The 23,940-nt window shown below is 42.0% G+C and overlaps 1 protein-coding gene across 4 annotated transcripts in view; it reads right to left on the bottom strand.

Moving 5' to 3' along the window:
* Nucleotides 1-23,940, bottom strand: part of LOC125720948 (signal-induced proliferation-associated 1-like protein 1) — a 145,550-nt gene that overhangs the window by 70,178 nt on the left and 51,432 nt on the right. For all 4 annotated transcript variants that reach the window (XM_048996854.1, XM_048996857.1, XM_048996855.1 and 1 more), the window contains 4 exons: nucleotides 4,624-6,261; nucleotides 4,363-4,493; nucleotides 2,159-2,347; nucleotides 1,835-2,009 (listed from right to left, as the gene is read on the bottom strand). In XM_048996854.1, the coding sequence (XP_048852811.1) occupies nucleotides 1,835-2,009; nucleotides 2,159-2,347; nucleotides 4,363-4,493; nucleotides 4,624-6,076 (1,948 nt within the window). In that variant the 5' untranslated portion in view covers nucleotides 6,077-6,261. The remainder of the gene's footprint in view (nucleotides 1-1,834; nucleotides 2,010-2,158; nucleotides 2,348-4,362; nucleotides 4,494-4,623; nucleotides 6,262-23,940) is intronic.

Below are 23,940 nucleotides of genomic sequence, written 5' to 3'. Positions count from 1 at the left end.
TTATTTTATAGTATGTTTGTTTGCAATGTTCTATTTGCCTCGCTTGCTCATCGCTTTGGACAAATGCATCTGCTGAACGTAAATACAAATATAAAGTGAATTGTGAACAAAGAGCATGATTTTTCATCATATAAAATTCACTGCAGAATTTAATGTTATTGGTTAATATATATAAGTATAAAACATCCAAGGTAGAAAATACGATGGCATGATATTACATCACAATGTTATGCGCTATATGCGTGTGTGCAATAATCACCAGGGCTTTAGAAGATGGATGTAAAATTTTTGGGACTATATGGACGTTTACTTGCTCCCATGATTTGATGAGCAGATTAGTAATACGCATCAAATATTAATGAGAGGGATACTGTCACACCCAAAAGTTAGTAATCTGTATGAATCTGTCTTCACCCTCACCCCTTCTTTCGTTCGGCACTGCAGTCGTCTGCCCTTCACTCTCCTCTTCACTGCTGCTGTGCTGATGAGCAGTGCAAATGTAGTCACAACTCAGCTGGCTATAATATGTAAATCGGAGAAAATATAATAATTTATATAATATATAATAATTTTTACAGAGACCTGGGAAGGCGTGGTGACGATTTACTACAAAAAGTATATGAAAGAATCCCAATAAATATTGAAACGTACATCCAATCTCTGGTCCTAAAGAAAACTCCAGAAAGCATACCATTTGACCAGAGATGTAGTCTCGTCAGGGAGAATTACTTTGAGGAAGATGTAAGTGATGCCATTAAAACATCACAGAAGCACGTGATGGACCGCCTCATTCACATACAGCTAAAGAAATATCTAAATGAAAAATAATATTAACCCATAAATAATTTATCTTTACGAAAGTATTATCATAATTATGTTAAGACGTGAAAATGTGAATGCGGCTATCGTTCAAAGAGCCGCGTGTGGCTCGCAAGCCGCAGGTTGCCGACTCCTGCACTAGGGTAACAACACCAAGGAGACTAGGACCATGATACAGAGAAATAATAAAACATTGCAGAAGTGGGGAAAACCTAAAAATAGGAAAATGCACCAAGTAATAACCCGCAAAACAAAAAACCTAATAAACATACAACAGGTGAGACTGGCCTCAAGCCAGCCTTGAATCCACAACTGAAGGGTACAGCCTACGAGCTATGCAGCAGCCGTTCAGCTCTCAGCAGCCTATGAGCTCTCAGCAGCCTATCAGCTATGCAGCAGCCTATCAGCTCTCAGCAGCCTATCAGCTATGCAGCAGCCTATCAGCTCTCAGCAACCTATCAGCTATGCAGCAGCCCAAAAACCGAGATGGTGCACAAGGACTGAGGTCTACAAGAGATTGGTTTTGGGGCATCACAATATGCCTCTCATTAAAATATACTACTAATCTTCTTATCAAATTGTGGGTGTAAGTAAACTCCCTTATAATACTGAAATGCCGGCATCAAGGCAAATTTTTATGCCTGTCATCTAAAGTCTTGTAATCACATCATATTTGTGGACACTGATTTGCGTCTGTTGACACAACTTGGGACAACACCACCAACTAAGTTAACACTGCATTGGTACATAATAATTTCTGTTTGACTATAGTTTATTTCAAGTAAATTTCCTCTCCTGTTTTGTTTTATCGACAGTCCAAATATTTCAAATAGTCATTATGTGAGAAAGAAGCAGCAAGGAACAAAGATTTTTATTTGATAGCCTGTCTGGGAAATGCTCTGATGGTAGTATGTGATTTCATTTTAGCTTGTAACAGCAGATATGGTTTCTATGAGTTGCTGTATTACAGTATAAAATGAGTTACTGCTGGTGCCTCATGCATCCCAGGACATACTTTTTGTATCGAGCTGAGCGCGGTACTTGGTGAAGCCCTTGAGTCTTACACGCTCCCCCAGCAGCTGCAGGAACTCTTCTAAGGCTGGTCCTGCCGCTTCATTGTTGTACATCTCCTCCTCGCTGCCCTGCCCTGCCAGGCAGTACATCACCCCAACCTTTAGCTGGAAGTTAAGCTGCAGGCAAACGGGAAGAGCATCAGTGGAGGGTGCAGCATTGTCATTGTGATTCGTACAAAATGAGTCTTAATAAAGTGTGATGCAATTGTAGAACATTGTGGTAGAATTCACTGAAGTGTGTGAGATCCACTAGAAAGTAAACATACCCCCTGCTCATCCAGCTTCATCAGTTGCTCGGTGACCTTAGGTGTGTTAAGGGCCAGTCGCAAGCAGTGGGTGTTCATCTCCGGTACTAGGTACTCCAGAACCTCCTTCAAAGGTAAGCCTCGTGGCATACCATGCTTGGAGGACGAGGGTACGGCATCTTCAAGGATGGACCCCCGTAGTGTTGTCAACTGCAAAGCAATAGAGAGAAAGGCAAACATTTGAGTAATATGAGGACTTGTAACACAAGGATATGTGCTTAACCTAATCAGGACCGTGCAGGTTCAAAATAAAAACATGTTTTTCTGCACTTGAAAACAGCAGCCTTTATTGGAACAACCATATAAGCTTTAGGCAGATATATATGTACACATGTTTCCATCTACTTGCATCTGGGTTTCATCCCCAAAGTCAGGACATAAGTCAATCTGAATGTATTTTGATCATTATAGGGGAGAGGTCAAAAACACTGTATAACAAGATACAACATCACACGCATTTAACTGACCCTTATAGCTGCAGCATGATTGGTTTGTTTTGGTTCTTGCCAAAACAATGCCCACTACGTTTACTTTGGACATCTCTCGATTTTATTAAAGCTTATATGGGATGTACGTACAATCAGACGATGCTCAGTAGGACATATGTCGATGGACGACTGTATTAAATCTATAGCTAATATATCATATAAGGGTGATATTGTGGCTCAGTGGTAATCCTGCCCCCGTTTGTGTGTGTGTCAGCTTGCATGTTTTTTAACATATTGCAAGGGTGGCACAGGAGGTAGTGCTATCGTTCGGCAACTGGAGGGTTGCCGGTTCGAGGCCTGGTTCCTCCTGACCCCATCGAAGTGTCCTTGGGCAAGACACTGAACCCCAAATTGCTCCCGGTGAGCAGGTTGGCACCTTGCATGGCAGCCTCCGCCACCGATGTATGAATGGGTGTGTGGATGGGTGAATGTGAGGCATAAAATGTAAAGTGCTTTAAGCACTCGTAGGAGTAGAAAAGCACTATATAAATGCAGTCCATTTACCATTTTACCCCAGATACTGAGTCGCCTCCTGCAATCTCAAAGCATGTTAAGTGATTTTGTGTCTCTAAATTGCCCTACGCCCTGCTACTGTATAAGCACACTGAAATCCAGTGCTGGATAAACAGATGCAAAATGGATTATATCCCATAAATTAAAATAAATTCCTGTCACCAGGGGCATCAGAAGCATTTTAAATGTGGGGGGGACACACTGGCGGGGATCTGGGGACCCTTCCCCAGAATTTTTTTTTTTATGAATTAAATGCCATTTCCTGCATTCTGGTGTATTTTTTAACAGGTTGTTAAACACTTAATTTTACCTACAAAAGTCACTTAACTCAATGACTATTTTAGAGACTCAACAAGAAGTCCTCATTCAATTAGTACATATTCATCAGCCTGTTTTTAACTGCTACCCAATGCTTTGCCTAAGATAATGAAATGAATGTGACACAATTTATCACCAATGAGTTTATGGGTGGCCCATTCGGCATTTTACTTTTTATTTTGCGTATTCCCTTTTTATAGAAGCTCGCACAACATGCCACTGTGCTGAGCAATAGTGACCCTCAACTGTATGTTTAAACATAAGAATATTCATTATTTCACACATTTAACAGGCATGACATGGCCTGCACTGACGATTCACTTCACTTGTGTGTGGTGAGTTGTAGGTAACCCAGAAAACCCGGAGTGGTCTTTCAGTAGTATGTGTATTGTCATATTGATCAAGTAGAATGTATTCTTTCGTGAAGCAAAAGAAACAGCGCTGGGTGAACTAATATTTTATGTTAAATGTGGGAGGGTCCAAACAAATAATTATGAAATGTGAGGGGGGCACGTTTCCCCTCAGATTTTATGGCGGCAACACCCATTACATAAATCTTATTTAATAAAACGTACAATTTATGATTTCACAAAGTGATTCAACAGAACACCAACAGTTTTCAGTTTGGTCTGCAACAAGCAGGGTTAATAAAGCCAAATATATCCAGAGAAAGCCTTCCGCTGCGAGAGCGATAAGCTGATCCACACAGCATGTTTCATAAGTGGGCCGCAGGCACCGAAACTGACTTTCAGTTCAAGTCAGAAACACCCACACTGTGAATGGCAGCGGGTGAGCTGGCTGACAGGAGACAGGAGCAGGCGCTTGAGTAGCTCAGCAGTGACATACCTCACTGGTACGGAAGATGATGCGGTAGTTATACTGCGGACCATGGTCTTTGTGGTCCTCCAGCTTCTCCCTGCGAAGGCTCACGGCCACTGGTCCTAGTGTCTCATCTATCCCGAAGTAGTTCCAGTGCTCTAAAATGATTAGATAGATTAACTTTCTTTCAAATATCATATTTTTCTGTTTCAAAAGTACATAGAGTCATTTTACCTCAGTTTTGTGATATGCGTGACTAACTCTCACATGTTTGGCATGAGAACTCACCTCTTAAGTAGAAATACTTCCTATAGTAACAAGAGCCCAGGTCCACGTGTTCCAAGAAGTAGCGCTTCCCCCACTCATTAAACATGCCCTGACTGTCCTTGGGGGCCTCCAGGATGGCTAACGCAGCATTTGGGCAGCGGGAACTGAGCGAGGACTCAAAGGGGCTGTCCTCTCCGCTTGCAGATCCCCCACTGCCGATGCTGCCTGCTTTGGAGGGACTGATATCTCGCTCAAGCTCGCCCCCGATCTCATTGCGAAAGCAGGGACAGCTGAGCAAAAGCTCGTTACTCTTGTCATCACCGGGGTCCAGGGTGGGGCTGTCCTTTAAGCTGAGCTCCTCCTGGCTGCCACAGGGGGAGCTGGATGCCCCACTTTGGACAGAGGAGGCTGATGAGGTAGTAGAGGCAGAGGCAGCTGCAGCGGCTGAGGCGCCAGTGGTCATATTCTTGCGCTTGATGGCCGCTTGTCCACTTTGAGTGGCTGAGTTCAGGTCAAAGAAGAGGCTCTGAATGTCAAAATGTGCAAAGCCCTTCTGGCAGACCCACGGCTTGGCAGGCGGGCCGCCATCCTCAGACCGGCCGTCCTCTGCGTCCGATCCGGCTCGGGAATCACAGCCATCCCCTTTAGCGCTGCGTAATTTCCGGAATATGGACTCGCCTCCTGTTTCTGACTTTGATCGCTTTTTGAGGGGCTTCTCCCTCTCCTTTAAGCGACTTGAGGGGCTACCTCGCTGGACACCTATTGGTCCTTCGGGAAGGTCTAATCCCGCCAGTTTGGGGGCTACGCTAAATAACTCCCCCAGTTTTTCAGATACTGAACTACGCTGGTCTGGTAGGTCACTATGGTAACCCTTGAGCATGTCAAAAAAGCTTTCACCGGAGCCATGCTTGTCGATAGAGGATGTGCTGCCATACTCCCTATGCATGGGGGTCCACCCCGAAAAGGACCATCCTTCAGCCCCATCTCCATCCAGCTCACTGATGGTGATGTCACTGTTGCTCCGTTGTCGGATGCGCCGCATGCCTTTGCGAGGGGACCCAAGATAGCCATCGGGAGACAGGAAACGGTTGTCCTTCCCACGGCTGGCACTCTGCATCTTGCTCTTCAGCGTATTTTGGATGTTGCGCAGCATGGACGAGTCCTGAGGGCTGACTAAGTGGCCAAGTTTAGATGAAAGATTACTCGGTGTTCCTCCGACGGTGCTGGGGGAGTCAGTTTCCACGGTAATGTGCCACACGCCTCCTCCATCCTTACGTGGAGGCCAGTCAGCCACTCGAGCCCGTACACCCATTTTCGGCACCCCAGGTGTGCACCCAGACAAGTGGGCACTTTCGCTGCGAGGGGGCGGTGCCCCTCCATTGGGCAGGCGCAGGCGGCGAGTATAAAACTCATCCGTGGCGGGGACGGAACCTCCGACAGATCGTTCTGTCTGTGATCGCTTTAAGCTTGTCATGGCTCTGCTTTGCTAGGATGATTAGTATTCGAACATGGCAGCCACCGAGGCTGCCTGCCGCTCAGCCTGGATGCTGCTCTACAGAACCATGGACTGGGCTTTCAAACAGGTCAGTCACGAGGTCGGGGTGCCACTGAGGCTATTCAGTACTCCGCTGGACCTCATGTCGGCAGACAGAAGAAGTCCTTAGGAATTAACAAAAGAGAAATGTGAAAGCTTACTTCTTCAGAAAGAGTCATGATTCTGCACAGCAGACTGAACAAAAATGATTATATTTAGCTTTTTGTAGAAATGCCAGGTTTAGAACCTTGAAGATTTTTGCTAGTCTTGATTGCTACCAACACTCTACAGACAGAATATGGTAAGTTCATGCAAAATGCTCTTCAGTTGCACAGTTATATTTACTGTTTCAAGTTAACATGATAGCTAATACATTTTTAGTGGTTATATATTGAAACATTGATATTCAGTTTGTTGGCACTTGAGTAATAATCACAATGTCAATGGAAATGCCATGTTCAGGTGTATATTCTGCAAGATTGTACAAGGGCTTTGGCCCGGAGCAACTTCACCACCCTAAACTGTTCAAGAGAGCACCTAATCCTGTGATAGTACAGGCCACAAGTCGGCAACCAACTTCTGAAAATTATATATCTAAATGGGAAGCAAGTGATCACTTTGCTGTCTACACAATTTAGTATTTTTTTAAGAGACTTTTTCTCCAAAACAACGAACAACTGAGAAAGCTGGGTCAGCCAGATGCTGGTGCAATTATAGTTAAGGGCCTTGCTCAGGGGGCCAACCCATACTGCCACCCATACTGTAAGATTTGAACTGCCAATCTTCCCATCACAGGCCCAGAGCACACAGAAGAGTGGAAGACTGTCAAAACCCTATCAATAAACAGAAGATTCTAATTACTTTCATACAACAATTTATGAGAAACAGTATAAATCAATGCATGTCTAACTGTTAATTGTCTATTGTCATGGTGTCACCAACTGTAGCTGTGTCAACACAAATTTCCCCCAGCCTTGGTCTTGTGGCAATAAATATTCTGATTGTTTATAGATGAACTACAAGAATGACAATGCAACACAATTAAGTTAATCCAACTGTAGTTACTAAGGAACGTTTATGTTATTATATCATTTATTTTAATTTTCATACTATATTATTTTCTATAAATTTCACACTATATGTCATTCCATATTTAAAGTGATCCTCAACACAAAAATCCCCTTTCTCTATTAGTACAACTACTTACTGGTATCCGGGGGCATGTCTTGACTGCAAACTATATAGGCTTTTTAAAGAACAAACATTTCTTTCCTTGATAAGTACTACATATGCATGCATATACATACAGCCTTTTCCTTAAATGTTTATGCAGTACGGTGGCCACACAACTTGGGGCCTATCCTGAGAAGTATAGGGCACAAGGCAGTGGGACACTCTGGACTACCATCCTTCATAGGCCCCACAGGGCAAATCAGACACCAGTTTGCCAAATCACATGGATACCCATGTGCCACAAGGAAAATGCAAATTACACAGAAGAAGCAGGGACAGCATTAGAATTCCAAACCCAGAGATGCAGAGGGCACAATGCTACCCACTGAGCCTCCATGCCACAGGGATTCACATTTATATATATATAAATTTAGTAATGCATTATATATTACAGAAAAGCACTACCCATGTACTATGTGCTTTTAGAGACATTTTTAGTTTGAATTTAAATTTATTCATCTATTATTTGTGATTGTTTGGTTAAGAAATTAGTTTTACGTTTTTAATTTATATGAGAAAGTATACTGAAATAACAAGCTTGATTCACTAATATTTTTTTCAATTGGAATGGAACTCCATTCTATGAAAAAAAAAACATACAAACTGAGCCTGATACTATATTTTCCCCCTAAATTAGCAGTATTGTATGTTGTGAACTTTATATCAATATTTGTTTTGCCAGTAGAGTATCAGCATAAATTAGTATACCCTGGCAATGCACTTTCACTTGGCTGTAATTTTTTGCTCAGGTTATTTTGAGACTTAACTGCTGTTCTCAAGAGCACCTTCCAACAAATTTATGAACAACCATTAAGAGCTAAATCTGGATACAGGGAGCACATTATAGCCACAATATATCTACACATTGCAGGCTTTGCATTGACATTCACCCATGCTGTCAACAGATTTTGCTTTGATTTTAGTTATATTTATATTGCATTATTAATGTTTTAATTTAATTTTATTCAAGCAAAGACACACACTCATGCTCACACCCTTCTATACTAACAAACACAGGCACACAAAAGGGGATGCATTCTTGATTTGGTGCAGATATGTCTTTTTCATTATGCTGCAGGCAGTTTAAGCATCTCAGAATGAGAAACTGAAGACCCTGTATCATGGTAGCCTCACAACAGAGGTAGCAGCTTCAAGCTCCAGCTATACTGTGCAAATTTATGCTCTAAAAAAAACAGCTTTTGATGTTTGCTACATGCATCTATATCTGCCCTGGGTAGGATATATATGTCATAATTTCAATTTTTGATGTTCTGATGTTTTAAAAATGAGCACAGCAACCCAGATTTATGAAAAATATCTTGAAAGACACTGGGTTACTAATTTGCCAACAGGGATTTTCACAAGCACAGGCTACATTCATGCAGTGCTTGACAGAGGAAGCTCACACACACACACATACTGTATGGGCTGAGCGGAGGCTCTATGATTCACCCTGCGTATAAACCATGTGCCTGCTGTAGGAGGTGCTGTCAGAGGATTCATCACAGAAATGGAGAATCACGCTGGGCATCCAGAACTCCAATTTAATATTTTTGCAGGTAGATTTGAGTCACTACCATAGACTGGGAAACTGCATATTATGCTATTAGGTGGCCAGAAATAGCCCAAATCAATGTGTGACGACATGTGATAAGTATGCTTCCCCAGAATTATATTGTAAAATACTGGTAAGATTGTAACAGTGTGGCATGGTGCAGGTAGGAAAAAGAAGGTGATGATCCACTTAGTGGTTCACGAGACAAGGGATTTATTAACATCAAAGGGAAAACCACAAGAGGTCAGAACTAAATGAGCAAAATAACAACTAAAGGGGAAAATAAATCAACATGCTAGGGAAACCAGGCAACAAAAGTAACAGAAACTAAAAAAATCCAAGCAAAGAGACAACACACAGTAATAAACAACTAGGGAAATGAACAAAGGCAGGCACTTAAATATATTGATAGCAAGTACTAACAAAGGGCAGGTGTGAATTATCAAAAACAACCAATCAAAAACGGCACAGGACAACGAGACACAGGTGAAGCAACCAATCAAAGTCAAAGTCAGTTTTATTTGTCAATTCCTTCAAATGTACTTGACATACAAAGGAATCGAAATTACGTTTCACACTGTCCCATGCGTAGACATTGACAACAATAAGTGCAGATGCACACAAATACGAATGAACACTGAACTAAGGAACTAGAGAACTGAAACGAAGGAAACATAGTGAAATACTGCACTAGGAAAACAAACAAGAAAACAAAGTACAATATAAAACCAGAACAGTACACAAGGAGGGCAAACCTAGAACCGTAAACTCAAAAGGAAACATAAAACACTGGGGAAAAGAAACTGAAATAAAAAGAATGAAATAAGGCTGATCATTAGCCAATCTCAAACCCATGACTGAGGAAGGTAGTTCCTAAGCCACACACTCAACTCGTTGAGCCATGCAATACGGAGAGCACGGTGGGGCTGAGGGACAGGAGTCGGGGTGGAGAACAGGATGGCCAGCAGCACCTGCTGGCCACATGTGGAGAAGACACAAAGGGCAGGGTTGGACAGGCTCGGACCCTGACAGTAGATATTAAGTACTACCAAAGTAAGAACAAGGAGAATCTGAGAGTAAGGCTATCCGCTCAGTGTGTTTAAAGTCTCACACACACTGTTTGGTAAATTTTTTTGTATTTTTTTTAATATACATATCTTTTTTTGATCTAGTAATGATATTTCTTTTCCTGTAAAAGTTTATGTCTTTGATTTTAGATGCACCCTGGACCACCTGGGATTGCAACTAGAAAATACGATTCATGTTCTCTTATAGTGTTAATATAAGAAATGATGACTTTCCAAGTCTTGCTCATAATACAGCTGCTAAAATATGCAGCAATAACCCTGAATGTCAACTTAATTTTTTTTCAAATTCAACTCGTGTTGGTCAGCTCCACACAGATCACAGATGAACAGCAATTGTAGCATGTTCAACTGCATGTCAGATCTGCATTCAATAAACAAAAGCCCATGGAACTACCTCTGTATGCAGACACTGGCACTACAAAGACAATTTCATGTTCAGCACACTGGTTCTAACCTTAAGAAATCCAGCTAGCTGGAGATCACAGGCCAAGGCTTGACACACCTGCCCCCTTAAAGATGAGTTGATGCCTACCAACCACTCAGAATACCAGCAGCATGCCCTGACTAATGCGGCATTCTCATGTGCTCCAGGTGGCTCCCGAGGTGGATTTCATCTGTTCTGCTGCCATTCTGAGCCGTGATCCACACTAAATGTTTGTTAGGCTGTAGGAGGTGCTGTCAAACGAGGCAGAAGAGAGAGGGAGATATGCTGGAGCATGGAGATTTTATAAGCATTCTCTGCCTTCTCTAGGAGGATCTTTAAGAAAGTATAGAACATATTACATGTGAGATTAGCATGATAGAGGGTTTTGCATGGTTTAACAATTTACAGTATATATACATACTTTATGCTGCCTGGATACTGCTGGCCAACACTGTTTTGTTGACTTCGTGGTTAGCAGATAGAGGTCCAGAACAGGGGTATGCAACCCTGATCCTGTTGTGCCGGTGTCCAGCAAGTTTTCTATCCTACCGGGTCTCTGATGAACCTTATCTGATCTCAGGCAGACAGTTATTCATCAGAGACCAGCATTCCAGTTCAGGGTTGCCTACCCCATTTCCAGAGCATGAGATCCTGGTAGGACCTCCTTTGACATACAGTAAAGACTCTGAACTATACTGTAAAGACTCCCAAAGAAAGGTGCCAAGAAAAGTATCCAGTCCAACATAGCATTACTAAAACCAACTCCTTGAGCCAGGCCTGGGGGTGGTCTTCACTGGAGGCCAGTTCATCCACAGTCTACAGTCCAACCTGGCCAAGCTCACTGTTAACATGAGCCAGGAGGTTGTTCTCCCCTCCCATTCATAGCACTCTACACATCATCTTTGTTCCCAAAGTGTGCATCAAAGGCTTCAGTAGGACCACAGGTCCATAGGAGGTCCCACCATTTCACCCATTTTCTATAAGCAGGCAGGCTACAACTCTCAAGCTGAACTATACCCAACCAACCATCTTTGAGGAAATGAGCCCATAATATATAACATTTATTTGTCCCTAGACGGCCTTAGATGTATTCGTACCTCTCCAGATTGTGTATTTTGAATATAAATTATCTATCCATCCATCCGTCCATTTCTGTAACCACTTATCCTATTCAGGGTTACAAAGGACCCCAGAGTTTTAGCTTGCTCTACACAGGAACAGGAAGACTATTCCATACTCAGACTACACACTGTGTAAAGAAGCGCTTTCTCATATCCACTTTAAAATGTTCTCCCACTAATTTCCACCTATGATCACGAGTTCTTGCAATTGAAATAATATTGAAGTAACTATTTGGCAGAACAGCATCCAGACCTGTTAGAATCTTATATACCTGGATCATGTCCCCCCTTAGATTCCTTTGCTCAAGGCTGAACAGATTCTGCTCAGTTAACCTCTCCTCATAAGACATTCCTCTAAGACCAGGAATCATTCTTGTAGCTGTACATTGAACCCTTTCTAAGGCAGCAATGTCCTTCTTAAGGTATGGTGACCAAACCTTTACACAATATTCTGGGTGGGGTCTTACCAAGGAATTGTATAATCTTAGCATCACGTCTCTTGACTTAAACTCCACACACCTAGAGATGTAACCCAACATCCTATTGGCCTTTTTAATTGCTTCCTCACACTGGCGAGACTGAGACATGGAACCATCAACCTACATACGAAGGTCTCATAATCAGCTACCTTTATTTCAGTGGAACCCATAAAATATCCCATAAAACTTTATATTTCTACATTAAATTTCATCTGCCAGGTATCAGCCCAGTCACTGATTAAATCGATTATATCTATATATAATCATAGACACTGGATTTGTAATAAGAGTCGGTATATTACTCGTGTCCTCTACAGTGAATACCTGTGCAAAACAATTATTGAACTCATTAACTACATCAATGTCATTTCATTTTCAATTATAAAACCCTTACTATCTTCCAGATTAGTGAATTCAGCTTTTTTTTTAACATTGTGAGTTAACATTTTGGAAGAAACTTTTAATGTCATCCATAGCCTACAATGCAATCTTCCTTCCAACATTCCTCTTAGTGAGTCTAATGTGATTTTTTTTAACTCAAACTGTAGACTTGATCTCTATATTATTATATTCATACATTATCATACATTAAGGTAGTGTTTACAAAAACTGCAGTGACAACTATGGAAAAACCATGCTTGTTTTGAAAGTCAATTACACTTACTGTAAGCCCATTAGAAGAGAGTTTGTGGCCAAACAGTAAAGTCAAATACAAAATTAAAAATCAGAAGGCAAAACCCTATAACACTGCCAGAGGTAAAGAATAAATCACTGGACCAAATGGGGCCAAATATTTATATTTACTTTTATATTAATATATTTATATTTATATTGAGCAGGATAAAAGGTCTTTTTGCCACTAGTGCCCACTGTCACAAGGCATAAAATGCAAAAATCTTCTTATCTCAAATATTTTGAACATTTTTATATAAACCTAGTCCCAGGAAAAAAAGTTACACACTTACTGTCATGACCTGCTCGTCGGCTCCTCATGTGTGCCACGCCCCCCTGATTACCCACGTGTTCTTCCCCGATTGTACCCAGCTGTGTCTAGTTACTTTGATCAGTCCTGTGTATTTCAGTCCGTGTCTTACCTGAGTCCTTTGTCTGTCATTGATGTTAGTGAATGTTCGTGCTTTGTCTGTTGAATAAACCCCAGTTTGACCCGTTTCCCGCCTGCCTGCTCGTTCCTGATCGCTCGTGCTGCCTGAGCGATCTTCCGTCCGGCACGTCCCATGACAGAATGACAGACCATAAAAAGACAAAGAGGAAGCAGAGGAGAGGAAAGCCCCTGCTTGAGCCCATCAGCCTGGGCACATGCTCCCTCGCCAACTCCTGGTCTCTCGCGGAGGACGAGAGAGAGGAGCTCGTCCGGGGCTCTGACCCTGAACCGCTCCATATGGGAGTTTACTTCCTGGCGAGGCTCTGGGCTTCCAGCGACGACGAGGAGGGCACTCCCTTCTCGTTCCCGGAGCTGGAGCCGATCGCTCCGGATCAACTACCGCCCCTGAACTGGTATGATTACCGGCCCGAACGTCTGGCGAATTGGGGAGGTATCAGGGCTGTTAGGGACTCGATCCCTCGAGTGCCCCGGGTCCTGAAGAGGACCGCGCCCGTCTCCCCTTCCCGGGACTTGCCAGTCCCGCCTCCAGCAACTGTCCCTCTAGAGGCGCTCCCCTTGCCATTGCCAGAAGAAGTGACAACTCTGGCAAACAAATTCTTCACCCTCCAAGGGCTCTATATGAGGGTGATGGACGACCCGGCGGCGTCAGAGGGACCTGAGGCCGAGCAGCTCATCGCTCGACTAAACAGAGGCTTTGACACCTTCACTCCAGCCTCTGGTTGGGCGGCGCTCGAGAGCCTCACCGGGGACCTACAGCAGCTACTCCGGTTCCGGAGGGCTGCGGACCCCGCGGCGGAGCCACCGCCCCTGCCGGCGGACCCCGCGGCGGAGCCACCGCCCCTGCCTGCGGGACCCGCTTCTGAGCATTCGCGGTCACGGCCGTCTGCGCTATGCGCACAGACACCGCCTCTGCAATCTGCGCAGCCGGGACAGCCGCCTTCGCTGTCCACCACGCTTGCGCAGCTTCCTCTGCCCACGGCTGTGGACTTCGTGCTGCCGCCCAGACCCGCGCTCCCTCAGCACATACAGCCTGCAGCTCCCGGGCCGGCGCCCCCACTGCAGCAGCCTGCAGCTCCCGGGCCGGCGCCCCCTCCACGGCTCCCCCAGTAACTCTGCCCTCGCCCCAGCGACTTCGACCCCGATCGAGGGTCGTTATGTCTGTGTCCCGCAAGGGGAGGGGACACAGACGTCGGACTGGGGTCTCACCCGCCCTGCCCCCTGGCTCGCCCTCCCTGCCCCCTGGCTCGCCCTCCCTGCCCCCTGGCTCGCCCTTCCTGCCCCCTGGCTCGCCCTCCCTGCCCCCTGGCTCGCCCTCCCTCGGCTGCGCACGGGCTCGGTTGGCGCCTGCGGGTCCTGGCCCTCCGGGTCGGCTGTTGCCTGCGGGTCCCCCTCCGCTGCCTCGTTGCCCTGCCTCGCTCCCCCCTCTGGTGCTTGGTCTGTCGCCTGCGGGCTCCCCGACGGCGGTTCCTCCATCGCCCGCTCCACCCGCTCGTGCGCAGCGGAAGACGTCGCCGCCGGCGGCGGCTCCCCCCCTCACCTTGCCCTCGCCAGGGTCCCCTTCTGCTCCCTCGTCCCCTTCCCTGGCGCTCCCTCCTGTTCCCTCCCTGGCCCCTCCGGTGGTCCCTCGCCCTGCCTCCTCTGCCCCTCCGAGGTCCCCTCCGGCTCCGGCCTCCCGGCCGCCTGCAGCCCCTCCGGCTGCCTCCCGTCGCCCGCTGGGGCTCCCTCGGGCTCCCCTTTCTTCCCCCGCCTTCTCTCCCTGCTCTCCTGCCTCATCCTGGGTTGTTCCCTGCCTCGTACCCATTGCTTCTGGGATAGACTCCGGACCCCCCATGACCCAGTAGGATAAGCGGTTTGGAAAATGGATGGATGGAATATTAACCAATTGAATATTATATAAATTAAATTAAAATCAATTTTTTTTGGGGGAATTTTGTTGAATTAAAACAGAATCACCAAAGTCTAACTTATATTCTCACATAATCTTATGCAGAACAATTAGAAATGACTATACACATAGCAAAATAACAGCAGAGTGGGTAATGCTGTAGCAGTGCACCTCCAGGAAAGGGGATTCATATTCCGCTGTCTCTAAAATGCCCCCCACCTCATGCTCAGTGCCTACTGGGCCTCGCTCCACAAGCCATCCCTGAATAAGTGCTATGGTTATATGGATGTATTATGTGCCCCCAGACTGGGCTGCAGAGCCTCCTCAGAGCAGATAGATGAATCGTAGGTAAGACACGTCATATTCACATTCGAAGGACAACCACTGTATGGATGGATATGTTCAGCGAATCAAAAGAGTGAATAAATCTATTTTAAAGCTGCTTTCAGGGACTTCAGGGTAACTTATGATTCAAAATTGCCCTTATTATTGTCATTATTGTTATCCAGAAAGGGCCGTTGTGTATGGGGGTTTTCACTGGAGTGATTGGCTGAAGAGTCCCTATACCTGGGTTTGAATAGCTGATCTAAAGGCTACCCCTAAGACTTGCATACTTACTGGCCCACCCCTCTTCTATATAATTATTTAAAACACACTTCATTGCCAACTTCAGTTGAGTAAGAGATAGCTCTTATCAGCTGTGATGGGTTGGTGCCCCATCCTGGGATATTCCCTGCCCCCAAGACCCTGCATAGGACAAACTTTGATGTATGGATGGATAATTTTATGAATGGATGGATGGGTAATGAATGTATTTTTGGATAGATGTGCTTACATTTCTGTACAAAGTTGCATTCTTGCACCATTTTCTTTGTATTATGAGTGGCCAAGTGACAACAGACATCACCCTCACACTGCATTATCGTGTTATACAGGAATTATACTATTGTACCGTGTCTGTACACTGCGATTTGTAATGCACTGTGGGTATTTTATAATGCACTATATAATGAGTCAGATTTGGCATTAAGAATTTGAGCAGCAGTACTTACTGATGGATATATCACACTCTCTAAGGAACAGTACAAATCTGAATACCGCCTAGGTGGTCAGGTTATTAGGCACACCTGCTCATTAATGCGTACAGACTGATCCTTCAAACAGCGAATCATGTGGCTGCTTCAACATATGCAACACACACAAGGTCAAGAGCAACTGTTATTATGAATATCTTTCAAAATACAAACTGACATGCATATGGTTTTACATATCAGGACATAAAAAATCATCTGGTCTTTACCAGGTTCTAAAATGATTTAAAACTAACTCCAGGTGTAACAACACACAACAGATTCCACTGTGTCATTATTTATTTAACAAAAATGAAGCCAAAAATGAAAGCTTGGGATGAATCCTGGGAAGATTAGCAACTGTCTTGAATGTTTTCCACTTGTGAATAATCTTTCTCACTATAGAATGATGAACTTCAAATTGTTCGTAAATGGCCTTATAACCCTTCCCACATTGATGGGCAGCCACAATTGCTTTTCTAAGATCAGTGCTGATGTCTTTCCTTGACATTACGTTAACACACTGATGAATGGTCCAACTGACAAAATTTCTGCTTTTATAGAGGTAATTATGATTGTTGATCAGTTAATCAAGTGCATTTGATTAGAAGCACCTGGCTGATACACTCTTAATCCCTATGGAAGCATTAAGCGTATTCTTCATTTTTTACACACAGTTTCTGCTTTTTGGCTTAGTTTTTATAATATAATATAGTTTTTATTATATAATGGTAGCATCACCTCCCTTGACTTAAACTCCACAGCGAGATCTTTCTCGTAATCAGCTACCTTTATTTCAGTGGAACCCATAAAATATCTGTACTGTATATTTCTGCTTCATACATGGATTACCTTACATTTACCTATGCTAAATTTCATCCACCAGGTATCAGCCCAGTCGCTAATTAAATCAAAATCCCGTTGTAGCCTCTGTGCTGCTAGTTCAGTATCTGCTACACCACCCACCTTGGTGTCGTCTGCAGATTTAACCAGTTTACTGTATGTATTGGTGTCAATATCATTAATGTAAATTAGGAACAATAGTGGTTCTAAAATTGTACCCAGAGGTACCCCACTATGAACGCAGGCCCACTGTGACGTTCTGCCATTAATAACCACTGCTTCCTGTTGGTTAACCAGTTTTTGATCCAAGCTGCTACAGTTCCTAAAACCCCTGCAGTTTTGAGCTTAAGTACATCACATCATAGGCCTTTTTGTGACCAATTTCTCTTATAGCCTCCTAAAAGAACTCAAGGAAATTAGTTAAACAGGATCTACCTCTCCTAAATCCATGTTGGCTATCCCTCAGAATGAGGGAATAAAGGCAATCTACCATTTTCACTTGGATTGTAGCTTCCATTACTTTTTCTGTTATGCAATTCAAGATGAGAATGTTTAATATTGTTATGCTACTATTTCATAAGTGGGAAAGGAAATAAAGGCTTTGACCGCAGGAATGGCAACTAACATAATAGTAAAGAACTTGCATATTTTCTGTGACTTTTTATAGATGTCGGTCTTGTAGAAGACCATACAGAAAACAAACAATTAAATTCTTGATTTAATTAAGCCTGATCCTCCGCTTGAAGAGCAAACAGTCTAGCTTATTTTAAGCATGTTCTGATAAGACTCCAGTGCATAGGAAAAGCTGAAGGTGAAAAAGAATCAGAAGGACCAGAAAAAATGGGCCTGCCATTGGGGGCCCACAGAACCAGATGAGGAAGTCCTTGCCGTTGGCATATGCCTTTATATATATTTTCAAAATATAAGTATATATTTTTACTTCATTGGGACAATTTGACAGCAAAATACAGTATTTTGACAGTACAAATATCTATAGTATAGTATTAATATGTTAAATATGTATATCAAAATTGTATTTGAAATTAATATGGTTTGAAAAATGGATGGATGGATGTCCATTTTATTACATGTTTATGCATTTTCTTTTATATTATAGACAACTGTTTTAAGAACAATCAAATAATGTGGCTACAAAATGCTAATAAACTTCCTATACTATGAGTCCTAGTGGCATCAATGATGTTCAACTGTGACAATCAGGGATACCCAAATGTCACTTTAAGTCACTTGCACAACAAGTAAAAGATGCATTGATCAGAAATAAACTAGTCAAAGAAGGGACAAAGCACACAGTAAAAAAAACAATGAACAGTCTGGTAGGCACGGCAGCTGCCCCAGGATGCAGGCCCCCCTCCAGCTACAAATCTCATATATGAACTAAAGATTCCTGAGGATTAAAGCACTAATGTCATGGACATTATATAAATGTGTGACATACTACTTTTATATCATTTTTATGTACACAGTTTTATGTACAGCATCTCATTATGCCGGGAGTAACAATACTTGGTACAACAATTTTGAAATGTAATACAGTGGTACCTTAGTTTGCGAGCACAATTTGTTCTGGAAATGTGCTTGTAATCCAAAGCACTAGTATATCAAAGCGAATTAATCCCATTAGTAATAATGGAAACTCGTTTCAATTAGCCGACGTAATCGACGACGTCGACTACAAAATATCGTCGACGTGGATTTTGTATTGTCCACGCGTCAGAAACAGAACCTTCAATAGAGGCTCCCGTCACAAAGAACCACATTGGATTTTGTACCTGAAATGCACTATGAACATCTGGGGGCAGTATCATTTGTTATTGTTTGTCAAGACTCCACACAATTCTTCCAACGAAAAAGAATGTCTGCAGAGAAGAATAATGCAAAGAAAAATAAACGTGGTTGCAATGGCGAGTTGGAAAAAGGAGAAGGGAGATGGACAAAAAAATCAAGACAGAAACTTTCTAAAGTGTGGAAGCGGAACTTTCTTTTCACGGCAGCACCACTGCGATGCTTGAGCATCTGAAACGCAAGCATCCTGGAGCTGTGATACCGCCGTACGTCTCTTGAGAGGTACGTTTTAGCAACTAAAGTTAGTCAAATATTAACGTCGATGTTTGTACTATAATGTGTATATCAAGGATTCGACAATGATAGTTAAGTGAAAAATAATTTCAGTTATGTTTGCTAACGTGTTTGGAGCTGTAGTAAACGAGGGGATAGGAATACCTGAACCGTCCTGGTTTTTTTTTGTTTTCCTTATTTTTTCGTATAATATTTGAGTTCATATGAATTTTAAACCATCTCTAACTAACATTAGGTAACTTGTGTTTTGGAGCATATCAGTAATTAGTTTCTTACATATTTTAGTCCGTTATTTTCAGGGTATGATTACTTCAAAATGTAATCAGTTACTGATTACAAATTATATAGTCTATTTTGTAATCAGTAACATAATCAGTTGGATTCCATAAGAAATTTAACGTAATCTGAATACTTTTGGATTACTTCAAAATCATTTAGTAAAAATGATGCACATACTAAAGAAATTAACTCAATCAAAAATATATATTTTTCTTTTATAACAAATACATTAAATTACACAAGAAAACAAAGTGTTTCAAAGCATCTTTTAAATTAGACGTTGATGTCTTTGGGGTTGAAAGTTGCTGTATGTTTGGTTTGCACAAATTGCACTTTAATATTTTTGTCCTATATGATTATAAACTTGAAATGATGGTGCTATTGCCAGGCATGGTAGGCTGTTTTAATTGTGATGGTCACACTAATATAAAAACATCTGATTATTTTCAGATTCATATGTTTCACGGGTTATTTTAATTTGATTATTATAAATTTGAATCGTCTTAATGCAGACATTCACAGGGGGACAGACATGAGCAGATGAGGTAAGACATGCATTGGAGCCCAGAAAAGGATGTGCAACCACGTGTCGCCGGTATCAAAATAGTCATGCATGAAATAATCATGACTAATCGACAAAAATTTGAACGATCTAGTCGACTACCAAAATAATCATTTGTCGCAGCCCTATTCACAACCCAAAAATATTCATATAAAAGTGATTAATACAAAATATAAAGTAAAAGTTAAAACAAGTTAACCTGCACTTTACCTTTGAAAAGAATCATGGATGGTGTGAGGGAGACGAGAGAGAGGAGAAGAGGTGGGTTATTTTGTAGGATGACTTTCATTATAACGGAATCACTGCTATCCAGTTGGCTCACTGGAATCTTTTTCTTTTTGTGCGACTTTAACAAGTAACCTATTCAATGACAGTCGCTTTTGCCTCATTTTCGATTTCGCAGAAATGTGGACATTGCAGTGTCGTTAAACAGATTCATCGTTCGCACCGCTATGCCCTTATTTGGGTGGTGCTTTTCTCTTGTATTTTGACTACAGTAAGCCCTCGTGCATTCGTGATTCGTGAATTCACAGATCCGCGAAAATTTAATTGGAACCGAAGTCTCTTTCTACATTATATTTAAGTAATCTGCACTTACACTCTGTGCTATAATATGGCAACTGTGAGATACTGTGCAATATTTGACTCTGTGCAGTATTTGATTCTGTGCAGTATTTAACTGTGCAATATTTTGACTCGAAGCAAATTTTAACTTTTAACTTTGTGCACTATTTACTCTGCGCAAGATTTACCTCTGTCCTGAATAGTAGTCTCTGTGTATTTCTGTATTGTATGTAGCCTGTAGTATTGTGTTTTGTTTTGCACTTTGAGCCAAGAGAAATGCAATTTCGTTCTACAGTACTATGCACTCTTGAATTGTATGGTCCGAATGACAATAAAGTTACTTTGAGTTTGAATTTGCATCTGCAATTTTTTCGCACATTTGCAAAATCCTTGAAAAACCCCTTTTAAAAAGTTTTAAAATCCCTTAAAAATGTGGCTTTCTTCTGGAAATGTTCCTTTTTATGTACCTACTGTTCTGTACCTTTACAAGATGTGAATCCCATTCGCAAAGTTTATTCCCTTTGGAACTGTCATGACCTGCTCGTCCGCTCCTCCCATTTGTCACGCCCCCTCATCTACCTCATGTGGGATCCCTGTGTGATCAGCTGTTTCGAGTTGTTGTCATTAGTCCTGTGTATTTAAGTCTGTGTTTAAGTATGTTTCCCAAGTCCGGTCATTAATGTCATTTTGAGTTTGCTGCTTGTTCCGTTGTCCTGCTTGTCTTTACCTTTTGATTAAACCCCGTGTTCCCCAATTCATTGCATCCTGTCCCTGCTTCCCCGGTCCGTGTCCTGGCAGTAAGTGACAGGAAAACTAATGGTTACATAAATATTAGAAAATAGCTAATTTACTATTTTCTAATAGCAAGTACACTTTACGTAAATTCAACACACAAAAATTATACATTTTTTAAAGATGCTAATGTTTACGTACGTAGCAAATGCATCTCAGGTTTCCCTCTCAAAACGCATTTGCTATAAACACTGAAATAGTTTGTTTACTCATTTTACTTTACTGTGAATGCAAAAGAAAACAGTAGCCAGTGCCGTGTTCTATGAATTAGTAGGGGTAACACATTAGTATACTGTACTGTAAAATGTGCTAGTGTGACAAATATCCATTAGGCAATACTGTACTCTATTTTTACATCAAACATTTTTTAAAAAAAAAAAAAAAAAAAAAAGGTAATGTATTAAACAAACTTTTATATGAGATTAAAGTGTTTTGGGAGCATATTTACTATAGAAATAAGCACATATTACCATTTTTAGTGACTCTACCAAACATCCGTGAATCCTACTCAATCGCGATGTGTTCTGGAATGTAACCTCGCGAATGTCTGAGGTCTTACTGTATATGAGTGAGGCACTCAGACCGAGACCGAGCATGGGAAACAATTACTCACAATCCTGCAGCGAGAGAGAGAGAAGAACCATCGGCTCAGTTGTGATCACGTAACGCTAGGCAGACAAAGCTCGTAATGCTCGCATTGTAAGACCTAACCTCGTTTTTCAAGTTAAAATTTATTAAAAATTTTTGCTCGTCTTGCAAAACACTCGCAGACCAAGGTACTCACAATCCAAGGTTTTACTGTAGTTTGTAATTTTTTATAGTTAAAGTATGTTGTCAAGGCATGTATTTAACGACTGTCTTACTGACCAAGCTCCCATACATAGAATACATCAAAAAGCATACTGTAGCATCCTGAATCAGACATAAGTGGATGTAAAACAACCACCTAACGACCCACTTACCACACAGTCAGTAAAATTTTCAAGCCAGTGCTCTTATTTACATAATATTTAAGTATCAAGGCCTAACAAGTTCTACTAGTGTATTTTTCTATACAGTATTAAAATTTTTAAAAGTAAAAGTTTTAGAAAGGGGGTGGTATGGTGGTACAGTGGTTAGCACTGTTGCCTCACACCTCTGGGACCCGGGTTCGAGTCTCTGCCTGGGTTACATGTGTGTGGAGTTTGGATGTTCTCCCCATGTCGTCGTGGGGTTTCCTCCGGGTACTCCGGTTTCCCCCCACAGTCCAAAAACATGCTGAGGCTAATTGGAGTTGCTAAATTGCCTGTAAGTGTGCGTGTGAGGGTGAATGGTGTGTGAGTGTGCCCTGCGATGGGCTGGCCCCCACGTCCTGGGTTGTTCCCTGCCTCGTGCCCATTGTTTCTGGGATAGGCCCCGGACCCCCTGCGACCCAGTAGGATAAGCAGTTTGGAAAATGGATGGATGGAAGTTTTAGAAATTGTACAAAAACATGGCGATATAAATATTCGTGTGTAGTATTAAAATCTAGATTGTGAATGTTGTCCGACACTTTTATACCTGAACAGTACAAACAGTTCTGTATTGTCACTAGAGTACTGTACAGTATTTGGTACAGTATGGTACAGTACACTATAGTTCCCTTCACATTCTAGAATACTTCAGCTACATTTACTTGGGGTAAATGTAATACTTTGCAATGTTTTGTATTCAAAGTATGTTGTCGAAGCATGTATTTAATGAAAAAAGCATGTTTGTGTAATTTTGTAACTACTGCAATGCATGATGGGTGTGATATTTGGAGGCTACTTAAATTTTATCATCTGCAACTGATCTATGCAGGCCCTGCAATGATACAAAATCATTGTGAGTGTCATCCGAGACTTTTATACCTGTACAGTACATACAGTTCTGTACTGCCACTGATATACTGTACAGTATTTGGTACAGTACGGTACAGTACACTACAGTTCCCTTCACATTCTAGATAATTTAAGCTTCATTTACTTGGGATGGTCAGATGTAATTGCACAACTTACCACAATAAAAAAAACTTAACAAAAATGTAATGTTCTCTTTTTCTGTTCATTTTATATCGAATATTGGATTAGCTACAGTCAACAATATTTTTGGACTAGGGCTAAGTGACACAATTAAATACCTCCATAATAAATTGCCCATGATGAATTTCATTTCCTGAGAAGTTATGAAAAAGATCCAAGGAATTCATTTCGTTGGCAGATGACTGCGTTCACAAGATGGAAGTTGCAAACCTCCATTTTTGCCCTTGGCTGCCCTCTGTCATTGTTTTAATTTTGGAGCAAATTTTATGATGTTTATCAAGTGCATGTATTTAAGTGGAGATTTTCATCCATATAATATTTTTGTGAAATGGTGATAAGATCCATCAAAGATGAAATAGAGTAAATGGAGTAATAATATCTGATTTTTCCTCTGCAGAGGGTCAAGTGTCTAATCCCTGTTACCCTTCTGCTGGCCATCACTACATGGTGCTGCTTCAATTTTGGTGTGATTTGTCTCAAAATTTGATGAGGCCTAGCTCTTCAACCACACAACATGTCTGCACAAGTTGAAAAAGACCTGTCAGATCCTTTTTGAGTTATTGTGTCATATGTATGAAGTGCCTGAAACTGTCCTTTGTTTTGCCATCACTATATGTAGCACTGCTTCAGTTTTGGGGTGATCT

The sequence above is a fragment of the Brienomyrus brachyistius genome, unplaced genomic scaffold, assembly GCF_023856365.1.
Source record: "Brienomyrus brachyistius isolate T26 unplaced genomic scaffold, BBRACH_0.4 scaffold27, whole genome shotgun sequence".
Taxonomy (NCBI): Eukaryota; Metazoa; Chordata; class Actinopteri; order Osteoglossiformes; family Mormyridae; genus Brienomyrus; species Brienomyrus brachyistius.
This window is presented reverse-complemented; position numbering and strand designations above follow the sequence as displayed.